General features: G+C 42.7%; 1 protein-coding gene across 20 annotated transcripts in view; it reads left to right on the plus strand.

Annotated features, from left to right (window-relative positions):
* Positions 1-317: 317 nt before the first annotated feature.
* Positions 318-15,407, plus strand: part of AFDN (afadin, adherens junction formation factor) — a 200,573-nt gene continuing 185,483 nt past the window's right edge. For 9 of the 20 annotated variants that reach the window (XM_090043060.1, XM_090042935.1, XM_090043006.1 and 6 more), the window contains exon 1: positions 320-600. In XM_090043060.1, the coding sequence (XP_089899186.1) occupies positions 493-600 (108 nt within the window). In that variant the 5' untranslated portion in view covers positions 320-492. Of the gene's footprint in view, positions 601-15,407 lie in introns of all 20 variants that reach the window. The other 11 variants (XM_090042917.1, XM_090042999.1, XM_090043076.1 and 8 more) reach the window with 3 other exon arrangements.

Raw genomic sequence — 15,407 nt, forward strand, 5'->3', positions numbered from 1 at the left:
CAACCCCCCGCAGCGCACGGAAGACCTCCCCGCCTCCCCGGGCCGCTCCACAACTCGGTCCCTAGAGGGGGGCGGGTCCGAGGCTCCCTCGCAGCCGCCCGCCAGCCCCAGCAGGTGCACGGCGGCAGGGGCCGCCCGAGCAGGAGGCAGGAGCCCCACCGCGCCGCGTCGCGCCAAACCGCCACCTGCTCCGGCCACACCGAAGCCCGGGCGGCCATTGTGAGAGGAGGAGGCGTGGCCCCACCCTCGGCTCCACGCACCGCCCCACGGCCCCTCCCCCACCCGGGGCGGGGCGGGCCCGGCGCTTAACGCAGCGGGGCGGGGCAGGGTCGCGGCTGGCAGAGACGCGGCAGGAGCCGGGAGCGGGAGGCGCTGTCGTTGTAGCGGGGCTCGTTTCCTTCTCCGCCCTCGGCGCAGCCAGGCAAGGGGGCGGGGCTCGGCGCCCAGGACCCCGCTCCGGCTCGGCGCGGCGCGGCCCGGCGCTGCGGGAGGATGTCGGGCGGCGGCGGGCGCGAGGAGGAGCGGCGCAAGCTGGCGGACATCATCAACCACTGGAACGCCAACCGCCTTGACCTCTTCGAGATCAGCGCCCCCACCGAGGTCAGCCCCGGCCCCGGCCCGGTTGCGCCCCTCTCCCCTCCCCCCCTTCCCGGTGTGTGTGTGTGGGCGGTTACGTGGCTGCAGTTAAACGGGCGCGGTGGTGGGGGGCGGGGCCGCCTGTGATTGCCGGGAAGTGGTGGGGGCCGAGCGCGGAACAAAGGTCCGCGGGGGAGGGGGAGGGGAAGAGGGAAGGGTCCGGGGCGGGAGGGGGGGGTCCTGCCGCCCTTTGCTCGGCCCAGGTGCGGCCCGGCGGCGGCGGGAGCTGGGCCCGGGCGGGGTGCGGCTGCACGGCAGGTGAGCGGGAGGGTCCGGCCTCGCTGCCACACACGGCTCGTGCTCCCTCGGTGCCACTTACTCCCCAGCCCTGCACAAAAGGCCGCCCTCGCCTGCCTGCCAATTTTTTCCCACCCCACCCCCTGGGTGTAGGTTGTAGCCATGGTGGTGTAAGAGTGCAGGCAGGCAAAGCTCTTGGGGTAAATCCGATATTAGACCCACTCAAACTATTGGGGTTTTTAATAGAAGGCTTTCTCCGATTGTTGCAGTCGGTGTATAATGAAAGATATGGGGTAGACGCAAAGACCCGAGCCTGCCTTTTCATTTCTATTATGGTTATTTTTTCCTTCCCCTGATGGTTAGGCGGTCATTTTGCAGCCTGGCCCTCGATGCTGAGAGGAGTGCTGGGGATAGGTGCAGATCCACCTGCAGGTTCCTGTGTTTGCAGGAGTTGGGGTTCATAGGGTGTTTCTGTGTATTAACGTGGACCCAAGCACGATGGGGCTGTTTAAGAGCCAGGCTGGCTTGAGGGCTGTGATTTGTCCCCTTCCCTGGCTCATTTGAGAGCTGCTGGCCTTACGGGACCCTTCTACAGTTTCCCCTTGCATGCTTTTTCCCTGAGCCTGATAGAAGGGCGCATGAGTCCAGAAGTCTGCCGAAAGAGATTTTTCTTGCAGTTTCTCAGTTGGCTCCAAAATGATACTTTTAATTAGACCAAGAGGTTTTTGCATTTCTAAGAGGTAGAGTATGTCTTGGGCTAAAAACAGACAACTGGCATGATTCAGATTTGAGCAGCCTTCTTTGAATGTGAACACAGGAAATGCCGGACCTTAGGCATGGACAAGCCCATTGTCCTGCATGAAGTCCCTGTGAATTATTTGAACTAACACTTGGCCTCAGTCATGGTTAGTTCCATTTAAGTGCCACTTAAGCCTCCTGTATAAACCACTGTGCCGTGTGGAGTCATGTCCCAGACCAGTTCGTGCTGCACTAAAGAGGTTGTCTGTGTTTAGCCCTGCTAGTGCGCAAGTAATATGTCTCTCTGCCATGGTGTGTACAGGTGAGGAAGCAGTAAGTTGGTCTGGCTTTGTGGTTGGTATTACTTGTGCTGGGCTAAACTGGGTGCTCAGACATGGTTCTTGATCATCTTAGCATTAGAGTTGCAGTGCTATATCAGATCAGCACCGATAAAAGGAAAATTAATGTTGTCTGCAATCAGCTGTTTTTGGCTGCTGTTGTTGATAATGTCACCAATAATTGCTGTGTGCATGCATGCAGCCATAGCATGCATATGGCCAGGAGTGCAGCCCAGGAGCTGGGAGAGCAGCATCCAGTCAGTAAGTCTATGGGGGGGGACAGATCAAGGCCTTCATGGTGAGGGAGAGAGGGCATGGGGCAGGGCCAGGTGCTTCCCAGCCAGGGTAGTGAATGTGGATGTGGGACGGAGCTGTGGGTGGCTCGGGGGAAGGCGGACAATTCCCCACTGCTGTGCTCCCCAGATATGTGTGCAGGGTGGAGGTGGGCCGAGTGCTGCGCTGCACTGTGCTGCGCAGGGTGAAGGCTCGGGGACGAGTGCTGCACTGCCTTCTTCCCAGCAGAGGGGCTTGGCCAGGGCTATACTTGGGGCAGGTGGTAGTGGCATTGGGAGGGGTGGCTATGGGGTTGGCTATAGCCATCCTAAAAATTCACCTTAGTCGCCCCTTTCAGTGCTGCCACCGCCCACCCTAAGCACAGCCTTGGGCCAGCCCTCCCACCGGGAAGAGGCTGGCACAGCTCCTGGCCCTGAGTCCACAGTGGGCAGCCTGCCTTCACCCCATGCACAAATTGGGGGGGGGAGGGGTGCATGTAGTGATGGGGATCCATGCCCCCTGGACGAGCTGTCCATGGTTCAGTCTTGCTCCCAGTAGGGTTGCATTCACTGCCCTGGCTGGGCCTGTCCCTGCCCCACTTCCTCCCTCACCATGGGGGCCTTAATCTGCCCCCCACCCCATGGCCCTTCTCTCCCCCATGCACCTTCACCCCACAGATGTACCAGCAGGGAGCTGCTCTTTAAGCTGCCAGGCACATATCAACTATCGGACTGGTATTGGCTGATATGGCTGGTTAATAATCGGCCATTGGTATCAGCCAAAAAAATCTTTCAGTCCACCCCTACTTAACATCCCCTCCACCCCCAACTGCTAAAGTGCAGAGGCAGGGATTGGCTTTTGTACTCGCACAAGACTTTAGAATTTGGGGGCTGCTTCCTAATAATGTTTAGGTTTGGTTTAAGTGACCTGGTTTGTGTTTCTGTATGTGAAATAAAGAACTTGACTAGCATCGTCAGTATTAGAGTCAATGGCAGATCATTGCATTTTTCAGAAACTAAAGTGAACTGTTAGAGTAACGTGACTTTAGAGTTCTGAAGATTGATGTCCTACTTTCCCAGAATAAACTCGATGCAGACAGTTGAAAGAGATTCCTATGCTATCTGCTGGTGTGCTTTCCTGTTTAGGAAGGACACTTTGGTTTGAAAGAAGTATGCATTCTTTCATTTATTGGTACCTAACTGGAAGCTGATGGGTGGGAATGTAATGTTGTCTTTCTGCTTTGTAAGGCCATGGGATTTTTTTCAAGGAACCTAAGGATTTGTCTGCACAGAAACTTTCAGTAAAACAAGATAATACCTTTTAGTTCATGTTCTGGTTGTTTCATTGCAAGCAATTCTGTGTCTGGCCCAGGCCTAAAGAAGTTGGATATACAAACTTCATTGAGTGTCACTGGAGACCAGTTACTTCACTTGTTCGATTCTTTGTAAATTGCATCTATAGTTAAATAAAATACATCTGTCGGATCTGGAATAGCATGGGACAGAAGTGGCTCAGGTGTGTTTGTGCTAAAAAGTTATAGACTAAAATACATAAGCACTGTTAGGATCAGGGACTGGAACTTGGGAACCGTCTCCTCTGAGGGGAGGGCCCTCATTCCACTGTAAAGTCAGGCTGTCTTGCTTATTTTCTCTCTTGCCTCATGAATCTTGCATTCTTGGCTGCACAGTAGCTCAGTGTCAAGAGGAAGGCTGAAGCGTTCTCTCATCTTGGTGTGTAAGTGTTAGTGGTTATGGAGCCCTCTGGGGGAGAAGAAGGTTTGAATCTCCTTGAAAAAGACCTGGAAACAAGGAGATTCATCTCACTTCTCTACTCAAACTCTCTTTTTGGGTGAGTGCTGTACTAGGCTATTATATAAGAACAGGACACTACCACAGGCAGTCTCAGAGTAGGCTAGTTCCTGTGCCCAAAGAAATGACTTGGGCACTTGAGGTCAGGAAACATTAAATCTGTGAATCCCGGTTTGCATATGTAACTAACTCAGGACTGCAGGTAGGCACCCAACTGGTGGGAGGGGGCAGGAGGAGGGAGAGAGTTTGAGATGCATCCCTCCCTCTAGCATTTTCTTTTGCTGCTTTTTTTTGAGTCCCACTTGTAGATGCCCAGCTGTCTTCCTTCATTGTATAGGGGGCTTAGATGCCTAACCCATGTTTGTGAATTTCACTCCTGCAGCCAGGTGCTTAAAACTTAAGCCATGCCAGAGTCCCTTTGCAGGACCAAATTCTTACATTGTCAAGATTGATGCAAGGTATGGAAAGCATTTGAGTCATGAATCTACAGAATTTTGCTTTGTGACACTGCAGTTTTTAATTTTTGTTCAAATAAGGCATAGCAAAAACTAGAAAAATATTTTAGCCAGTTTACTAAGAAAAATATGTTTGTAAAGGGAGGATACTGTTACTAGCTAAAGCACAGCAGGTTGGTTGGGACATCTGGACTGAGTAATGTTTTTGTTAGGGTTTGGGGAAATGAATAAAGAACCAAAAATGTTCAAAACAATAACCTGCCAATCCTTGAAAGCTAACAGTTCTTGTACACTTTGCTTATTTATTAATCTGTGCTGGATTTCTGTCTTGTCTATTTAGCATGTAAGGTTTTTTAGGGCAGGAACCATAATGTGTTGTTATAGCACCCCAGAGTCATGTTCTGAGCCTCACCAGATACTTTGGAAGCTACCTTTTTAATATTAGAAAGAAAAAATATCTGGCAAGCCAAATGAAAATAGACCATGTCAATTGAGAGAAGCTGTTACAGTCAATTTGTAAAAAAATTTTCACTAAGACTTTTGTAGTGAAAATACTTATGGAAATCAAGTAATTCATTCTGTTTAAAACATGTAACTTTTTTGAGGGGGGATAGGAGAAGCAGTATGGTCTAGTTCAAGGGTGACCAACCTGCAGATACAGCAGAAAGCAGAGCATCAGATTAAGGAGGGGAAGGAGAATGGAGTGGCATTCAGAGAGGGTATGGGGCTTGCTTATAGCACTCTGGCCAGAAAGGTTGGCCCCTACTAGCCTAGTTGACTGAGGCCTAGGTTAGGACTTCAGTGACTTCAGGAGCATTTTCTGCCTCTGCTACTGGTCTGCTTGGCAAATTACTTTACTTTTTCAACGTAGTAGGGGATAAGCATCCTTTTTTCTTCATAGGCAGCACCTTTCCCCTTCCACACTAAGAGTCAGGCATTATAGCCCATTTTACTTTTTTAAGTAACATCTTGAGTACAGATGTCAAAGTAAACGGCAAGATCACAACTGTTTTCAGAGTGTTCAATTCAGTTTCCTTATTCTGTATATCTCACATTTTGACTTGCATCTATACTAGAAAAATTGTTTTTTAAATTGTTGACAGGTCCTTGGGGTTGTGGTAATGAATCAAAGTATTTATTTATTTTAACAAGATTTTCAAAAGGAGGAGAAACATCCCTTGAAGGTGCTCTGTTTTGATTAACATGCACTTGAGAAGTACAATAGTTCACAGAAACCACTCTTCTTGTTTTGTGTGAAGGTTAACAGTTAAGGTCAAATAGTCTAATTATTAATCGTGAAATGACTATCTCTGTTTAAAAGCAAACTTTTACGCCTTTTTAATTTAAGGCAGCTCTTAGCATTTTGACTAGAGGTATCAAACCTGTCTTGTGGAATCAAAGTTTAGGCCCACTCTGAATGTTTTAGATCTTAATATTGATGACTTTGTTGATTTGGATTTTAGACTTTCTTCTTCTGATGCATGCAAGTGGAAGCAGAAATTTGGTCTAGGCAATATGCTTGCAAATTCCTATTGTTACCTGTAATTTGAGTAACTTGAGTTCCATATTTGTGCTCAAAAATATGTTATGCAGTAGGCTAGATGAGGTAGTGTTTGAAATGAGATGTAATTTTTCATATTTAATTTGTAGGTTTATATTTGACCTGGTTTGATGGATAGTGGAAAGTTATGACTATCAGTTAGTTATCTTATAAATTGTGTGTGATGAGATAACTGTGGAACTTTCAAAAGTACCTATTAAAATCAATGCGAGATAAGCACCTAGGTGTGTAGTGGAATGTTTGAAAATGTTTGTGCAACTTTGGTTACCTCAATACCTTTTAAAAACCTGGTTTATAAGCTTTTTGAAGACTCTTTTTAAAAAATGCATGTTACCTGATGCATGTAGCTCCATGGGTGGTAGCATCAGTGAAAACTACAATGTAGGCACTGAGCAGGGTGATGAAATAACTTGGGCCTTATCTGTGCTTTGTGTAGATCAGTGGTTCCCAACCCTGGGTTGTGACCCAAATAAAGGTTGCGGGGGCAACGCCACTAGCGCCGCACAGAAAATACGAGCCACACCACATGCTGGGAGCTGCCCCGTGCCCAGACTGCCGCCCCATTCTGCTCCCAGCAGCGGGGCGTGGGAAAAAAAAGGTTGGGAACCAGTGGAGTTGATGGCAGTTTCTACCATTTTTACCCCCTGGAGGAGCTGTGTCAGTTCATTAGGGGCTTGAAGAAGTTTCAGGCTGTATTTATACTGAAATTTTAAAAAAGATTTCCTAAAGCAGAATAAACAGGAAAAAATAATACTGTTTGCAGGAAATCTTTTAAAACTGAGACAATTTGGAAAGGTATTTTGTGGAATCTTGAACTGCTGTTACCTATGTTATTTACCTGTTCTTATGTGGATGGAACGCTTCTCAGTGATTTCAGTCTAATGCCTTTCACCAGCACTGAAACTTTAAAATCTTTTTTAAAAAAAAGAAAATAATAGTGTTACTTCTCCAGATTGCTATTTAGTAATATGTAACTCAGTTACAGCTAAACTTATGCAGTAGAATTAACTCATTTGACTCATCTTTGATTCTCAGTTTTGCCTTAAGACGCTGATGCACAAGTCTTGTTTGGTTTTATTAAGGAGTACCTTACTTGAAGACCATTTTTTTTTTTTTTTTCATTAACTGGATGAAGTGATTACTTTTGTTTACTGCTGAAAGAGGTAGTACTCAACCTCTAGCCCACAGTGCCATGTCATCTAGCCCCTGGGGCTCCCCACAGGTCTAGTAATTTGGCAGCTGGGGGTGTTGGCAATGAATGTTGCTATTGCCCCTCCTTCACCAAATTTCCAGGCCCTGTGGAATGGATGATGTGGCCTTGTGCACTGGATAGGGGTGGCATATGGAGTCAGGGTGGTGGGTCCAGTTCGGTGCACATGTGGCTGGGATTGGGGCAGGGCAGGAGAGTGATAACTATGCACTGATCTGACCTGCAGCCCAGACAGTTTGGGCACCACTGGTCTAGGGAATCAGCAGTTTAAACATGAATTAAGGGCTTGACTGCAGTAGTAAAGGCAACAGCAGCAGCCTGACACTTCCTCCTTGTAAGAAGATGCCCTGTACTGTGCTGTAACTATTCCCTATATAAGTTACTTTTGGGGTTACTGACTAATTAGTGCTGTAAATCCAGACAAATACGTGTTATAAGAATTCACTCTTGATCAGTAGATGTGTTAACCAGTGCTACAGAAAAGCATTATTTTTCAGTTGAGAAAGATGTCCTTTTTTATAAAATAGACACAAACTTCATATAGTTTAAGTAGGTTTAAACAGAAAGCACTTTATTAATGTATAGCCATAGCTCGTAAATGAATAGTTAGCAAAGTAACAGTTTTTGTGTGCTGCCTCAGTAGAAGAAACGGTATCTTTGTCCAAGTGAGCTATGGATGACGATCATCTGAAACTTAAAGTAAGTTGCAGTGTAATAACTGGGGAGACATGGCATGTTCTGTCTCAGCTTGTTTTAATTTTAGTAATGCAGATAAAGAATATATCTGAAAGGAAAATGTTCCAACATCTAACTTTGGGTCAGAATTCTTTTTATTTAAAAAGATGATTTGGTTGTTATCTAAGGGAGGTCAGGTAGTGACTCTCAAAACCCAGAGTGGTATGTGAGAAATTTTAGTTTAGCCAGTGTGCCTTAGTGCTGAAGGTGGTGTAGGAAGCTGCAGGATGAAGTAATAATTGAGTGAAATGCTGTGTCTGATTTGTCAGACATTTTAGATAGCTAGGAGGATAGTTCTGTTTTTCAGAACTTTAAAATGTATAATAAACTCTGTTGGAAGCCAGGTTTGAGTAGAATGTTGTTCGGCCCAGTATGGCAAATGTATATATTGCACTCTATATAGAGTGCAATATATAGCTTTGCCATATAGTACAATTGTGTAATACTCATTTCAGTAACCTTCAAGTTCAGAAATGTATGAGATTCTATGTTTACCTTGCAAATAGGTGATTAGAGCTTAGTGACTTGCTATTGAAACTGTTATTTCAGATCCAGTGATTTCTATATAGATACCTCATTTTCCTCTTAATATCAATCAATCACGTTTCCATTAACTTCTTGGATGGGTTTAAATTTAAGTTGCTAATTGGTGTATAAAACTAATAATAAAAAAACACCTTGAAAGAGTAATTCAGTAACTGAAGGTAAGGGGTCAAAATCATCAGAGTTCAGGAAAACATACATAACTAATATCAAATTGAGACCCTAAATAAGTACATATTGGAAACTGAAGTGGCAGTGGAAATGTTTTGGGGAAATCTTTTAAATTAGGTCTCAAAGGATTGAGAGGGCAGCTCTGTAATAGTTTGGGGGTGGGGGGAAGAGACATGGAAATTACTGTAATACGTTTTTATAGTTCAAATAGTTTTCATAGTGGAAACTGCTTCAAACGTCACACACTTGTATATGAAGCAATAAAACAATAGGATGAGGAGAGCTTGCTATAAAACTCCCCTATGGTCAGTGAGAAATTTGCACAAAAATCGATGGTAGAATATTGCTGTGGTTTGTTAACAAAGTTTAACATTATTCAACACCTAAATGACTTGGATAGTATTGTTTACAGTGAAAACATTAAGACCATCACTGTCTTTTTTTTCCCCCCGCTTCTTTCCCGGTTGTCCTTTCCAATTCTTGTTTCCTTTTGTCAGGTGCTTAGTTCATGCTAGGGGGTTGCTGCTGCTTTAATTGCAGCAGCTGAGCCCCCCCCCCCCCATAGTTGCATTCTTCTGACTGAAGGAATAACCCTAGGAAGCAGCAAAACACTGGCTCCCTAAATGACAGAAGCTTTGCTAACAGAAACAGCCTTCTGCAAGCTGATCCACATTGTGGGTTTTGATGGCTGAAGTATACCTGCTACTGGATGTAATCTCCACACCCCTAGCTCACATAACCATGTAGGCAAAACATTACTAAGTTTTGTATGTAATGAAAGGGCCTTAGTCTCTTCTTCCTTAGCATAGGAAAAGAAATAAGAAACGTCATTTTCCTTTATGAACTGAATTTCTGCTCCTTTTTCTTATGTGCTAGAATAATAAGTAATGAAATAATTAATGCTAACATGATATCATCATAGAGTTAACAGCACTCCAGGGTTGATTTGAGCTGACATCTCTGTCATTGTATCTCTACATAGCAGGAAAGAAGACAGATCTGCACCAACTGTTATACTTGCATGTGAAAGATCTTCACAAATGTGGGGACTGAAACCTTTTTAAACTAAAAAAAAAAAATTAGATTTTTGCTGAAAACGAATGTTTGCAGATCACATGGTGAGCAGTTGGGTGTTGAACATTTGTGGTACTAGGTAATTACATGCCCATGTAATATTAATTCCAGTTGGCACAAAGATTGAACATAGTTTAGCAGGGTTTTCAGGCATCCATTTTGGGTCAAATCTTATTCAGTATTTTCATTTATAACTTGGTGGATGGAGTATAGGGTGCCATAATCAAATTTACTGTGAACAGGCTCAGAGGGATCACATATATCGGTGTAACATAATGTAAATGACAATTAGACAATGATGTTTCTGTGGGAATTACTTGACTTTGTAACTCAAGGCTAGATATCTGCTGCTTAGAAAGGGGAGTGGCTGTTTTTCATGTTTCTTCTAGTCCCTAAGAATGCAGGATAATTTGCTAGTTTGGTGAATTAATAATTATGTACTTCCACTTAGAGAGCTAGAAGCAATATCTCCCCCTTTTTCCTCCCATTTTATATGTAGATGTGATGGTAGCACTTAGTGCAGTGGTTCTCAACCTTTTTTTTGGACTTGAGGCATACCTCCATAATTTTAGTGAATTGAGCAGCAGCCAAATTCAGAAACTACTTTATATTATGGTGCTTAATTCCTTGCCAAGGGGCTAGACAATATAGATTGGCCAGGAAGGGACAAGCTTGAGCCTGCCCTTATTTTCTTTTCTTTTCACACCTGTCATCTCTCTTTACCTTTCCTTAAAGGATCTGGTAGCACCCTGGTTGAGACTCATTGATCTAGTGGTAGGCACTGTGAAGAGATGGAATAAAATTGTCCTATCTCCAAAGAATTTACATCCTCAGATAAGAGGCGCACAGGAAACCAGCAAGAGAGTATTGGTTATTATGAGACAGCTACAACCCTGGATACCTGAATTGGTCTAGAGGCAAAAGGAATCAGAATTTGTGGTAGAGGTAATATCTTTTATTTGACCAACTAGATTTTTGCACAAAAAAAAATTCTTTTAAGTGCAAGCTTTTGGGCACAGGCACCCTTCTTTAGAGAACAGGAGAAAAGGTCGTAAAAGTTCTCCTAAGTAGAAGTGAAAGTTCATCTCTCATATGTACAGTAGTCTGTACACACTATTCCAACTTTTTCTGAGCCTAATCTGCATTTAAAAAGAATGGTTCCAAACAGGAGATTTTACCCCACCTTCAACTCTCATATGAGAGATGAACTTTCACTTCTACTTAGGAGAACTTTTACGACCTTTTCTCCTGTTCTCTAAAGAAGGGTGCCTGTGCCCAAAAGCTTGCACTTAAAAGAATTTTTTTTTGTGCAAAAATCTAGTTGGTCAAATAAAAGATATTACCTCTACCACAAATTCTGTTTCCTTTTGGTTATCATGAGTGGCATGACTTAGCAGGCCAGTAGCCAGTCTGCTGCCAAATTTATAGACATCTTGGCAAAGGAGAATTTTAAGGGAGATAATGAATTAATTTGTGGATGCTTATGGGATGCACTTTCTAAACATAAGTGGTAGCATGTGAAAACAAACAGTCTCTTATTTGGAAACTTAACAAGTATGTGACAGAAGCTGGCATTATCAGCTGATGATAGAGGCAAAAGTCAAGCTCTGCATACTTATTGCTAGATGGTAGGTAGAGAGCCTCTGAAGGGTGTTGCAAATGAAGGCCTGTAGCTTAGTGTTGATATAGTAGGAAAGATGGACTCGGTGGAGGAATACAGAGGATAGTTACATGGTCAGAACGACGGTGCAACAAGGTTCTGAATGGAAACCGTAGGGAAGATTGTATTTGTCAAAGAACTAAAGATTTCTAGTGTTCATTCCTTGAAGAGGCTGAAGAAAACAAACCACCCTTACTTCTGTACATTCAAAGAAATAACTGTAGGTAAGCTTGTGATATTCCTGAAAAGTCTGATATGAACATTATACTAGAATATTAAAATAAAAAGGCTCATCCACTGCACTTACTCCATTTCTTGCTCTCTCCTTTTAAAAAAAAAAGTGATTGAAAAATATTTTGGAAAATATGAGTTGGTAACTGATCAGAAACATGCATTGCACTGCTAGGAAGAAATGTGATATGCAAACTCTCCCCTTCATGGCTCTTATTTGAAACCACTAGGTTTAACTGAACATTGGTTTTCAGCCCTTGGTGGCATGCCTTTCCCTGTTGTGCAGCACTCTTATTCTTGATGTTGGCTTTCTCTAAGTTATAGATACAGCTGTATATTTTTCAGTTGTACAGTAACTGTGGGGAAAAGAAACTGCTTTTCATGCCCCCATAACAATTGGATGTGTTTTGAGTCTTATTTTGTGGTTAATATTTATCTTGCTCACAGTTAGCAGCAGAGTGAAATTTAATTATTGTTGATTTTTTGATACTGGGTAGGATATATGATTCTGACGACTTTATCAGTATTGCTTCTGCTTTTCCAAATATTCCTTTTATCTTCTCAACAAATGTGCAGTAGTTCTATTTCTTTGCCCAAAGTATGGGTGATTTTTTTTTTTTTAATACAAACATTTTTGCAACATTGAAGTTGAGCAAGTTATTCTGAAGTCAAGAAATGTAAGGTTGATGTTCCATCCCCCCCCCCCCAAATATATGTATTGCTAATGTAGTATTTTGGTGGTGTTTAGGTAATTATAGTTGCCTGTTGAGTTGACTGTGTAAGTCATATTTCCATGTCTCTTTTGAAACTATCATCTGTCTGCTCCAGTGTATTCAATTCAAGTTTTTTGTCCTCCTCTTGGAGTCCCTGTACAATACTGCCACTATTTACTTGCCTGACCTTGTCTTTCATTACATAATCTTTCCTGACCACTCTGTTCTAGTGATTGCAGCATAAGTACACTGTTTGTCTTGATTCACAACTCTGTGGGTTTTTCTTTGCCACTCCCTAATGTAGAATGACCTTGCTGAGTAATTTTGCCAGCCCACCATTTTTATTGTTTACATCCATTCTTAAAATCCTTTTTTTTTTTTTTTATCAGAATGCTACCATGGAAGGAGTTGACTAAGATGACTGACTTACTATTTGTAAGATCTTAATTGAGTTTGGAAGCTTTTGGGGATGGGTAAAAGGACTGCATTGTAATAGAACTACATTATTCATCATGAACTTCTGGAGGGTGACTATATAGACACAACATGTATTTTTGCAGTAGGAAAACAGTTTTAGTCATGGCATGATTTAACAGAGAATTGCTACAACTCAGTGATTAAGGATTAAGCTGTTCCTTTCACTGGATGGTAGGGTAGCATGGCTTTGGCAAAACTAAATTTAAAGTCCAAAACCAAGGGGTTTTCCTTTGGGCCCCAGCCTGGTGTGGTGTGGCTAACTGCATGCTCATTTACTCCTGACTTGGCAGGCTTACTTGATCTCCATAGTTCTTCTGCCTGTGTTTTACTCAGGAGCATCTTTTGCTCACGTTCTCCCTCATGCTCTCTCTTAATGAGGAACCATGCTTCTAGGTCTATCCCAATTTTCATCGCTCTCCCTGGAGAGGTCCATCTCATCAAGTTACAGCTTTCCCTGTGTCTTTCTCTACTTAGCAGAAAAGAGCTGTTTTATTGTCCTGACCTCTTTTTCAGCAGGTGTTGATATAGGTTATAGTCACTTTACCTCTGGGAAGAGTAACATTCAGAACTTAGTAATAAAAGAGCTGGGCCTAGTGCTGTGGCCTTAAAGACTCAACTTGTCATGTTATAGTAAATGTGAATATGTACTGTCAGGAAGAGTAGGCAACTTTTGACACAGATTTTAAACCATTAATTTGCTGAATTTTGTGTTTGCATGAATTGTTTAATTCATAAAATGCAAGAAACCTGGTTAGTCTGAGGTGGGTGAATAAAGAGCATATATACTCTTTTTACATAGATTAGTAATAAAGCTGTTTCGTCAGTTATTGTAACATACCTTACCAGAACAGAGTTCTTAGTTATACTTTATATTCTAGAATAGTTGCTGAACATACTTTTCTGTATTTGTTAATGTTGTTCATTTGCCACATGTAGGCAAAGGCCTGAATGGTTGCAGCATTGGAGTATAAACTCTTCTATACTTACAGGCCTGTATTTGTTTGTCTTTTTTTGGAGGGGGGTTAATTTATTTCATCATGCAGCTTACAATAAGTTGCTTCCAGAACTTTTAAGTTGCACAACATATAATTTTAAAATATTCTAGCGCAGTGGTGCTAAACACACAATCTGCAGGCTGAATCTGGCCCATGGAGCCCTATAATCTAGTCCTCACTGCTTCCTTGTTGACCCACATGCTGCATCAACTGGCCCCATTTTGCCCACAGTGCTTGCTGGAACTAGGTTCTGGGCTAGCCCAGGCAGGTGCTGCATGTAGTGGATCAAGCTTATGGGTAGATGGTTCAAAAGTGAGCTTGATCTGGCCTGTGGATTGGCCCCATGTCATCCCCTTCTACGGGGCCAGATGAGTTTGACATTCCTGTTCTAGTGGCTTGTTTTTAGGATTTGCCTTTGCAGTATGCAGTGATTAAAACACTGATCTGCTTTAAGGTCAGAGCCTCTTCATAGTGGAACAAATAACTACCAACATATTTACATTTGTTAACACTTACTTAGTTAACTGTGTTGTCCTTGGCAGGTCTGGTGAGCTACACTTCTAACCACTTAATGGACTGTCCTGTGTTTTTAATGTAGCATTAGACATGATCCTAACTTTTGTGGATTGGAGATTTGTTTACCCCTTAATATCTTAAATTGACTGCAGTTTTTAGGATGGTAAACCTAACAGTAGTACCCTTCATGCCATGCAGCACATTTTGAAAAACTGGCTTCTCAACAGAAACTAATTTGAAGTCTGTAATTGTGGAATGAGTACGTGATTTAAAGTGGTACACATCAAGTTTGGCCTTTATGAAGGCTTCTCTGGATTTCAGTATTACAAGTTTGATATTGTAAGAGGTATTTCAGTTTTTTTCAGCAGCTGTCATGATAGAGCAATTCGTAGCAGAATAGTAATGTCAGTACTACAGATAGTTTATATATGCTATAGGTGTAATGCACTGTTTCTGAAAAATAAAGCTTAATTATTTTAGTCTTTGGTTTTTTTAGTTTATGGAAGTAATGTTATGTAGTATATTTTAAGTGAAGCAAAATGTGCTACAGTATTATAATCATGGACTTCTGAAGTTTTAAAAACCTAGTAAAACTCAATCATGTTCCTATAAAAAAATCTGCCTTAAATGTTTAATCTTCTACTCGCCAGCTCTTCTTGATCTTGCTTTTATAACAGTATGACTCTGCATGAACACTTGTTCTGGGAAAAGTGTCCATGGAGGGACTTACATTAGTATAATTACACAGGTTCGATGGTGGAACTTCATGTAGACAAGCCCGTAACCTTTTTAATAAGGTGAAAAATGCATATTGGCACTCCACACCCAAAGGTAGTGTCCTTCCTATGCCTAAATTTGCAATTTAAAGAAAGAAATCTTTATTTCAAACACTGCAAAAAGAAAAACAAGACCCCAGAAATGTGGTTTAACAAGGATGCAGTTTTTTATTCAGTAAGTAATTTGGGATCTGTCGAGTAGTAACTCATGTACAATAAGACATCCTTCCATTGAAACCTGTTTTTTCTGCTGAACAGTT

This window comes from Crocodylus siamensis, chromosome 1, assembly GCF_052110815.1.
Source record: "Crocodylus siamensis isolate JL-2025a chromosome 1, ASM5211081v1, whole genome shotgun sequence".
In the NCBI taxonomy this organism is placed as follows: domain Eukaryota; kingdom Metazoa; phylum Chordata; order Crocodylia; family Crocodylidae; genus Crocodylus; species Crocodylus siamensis.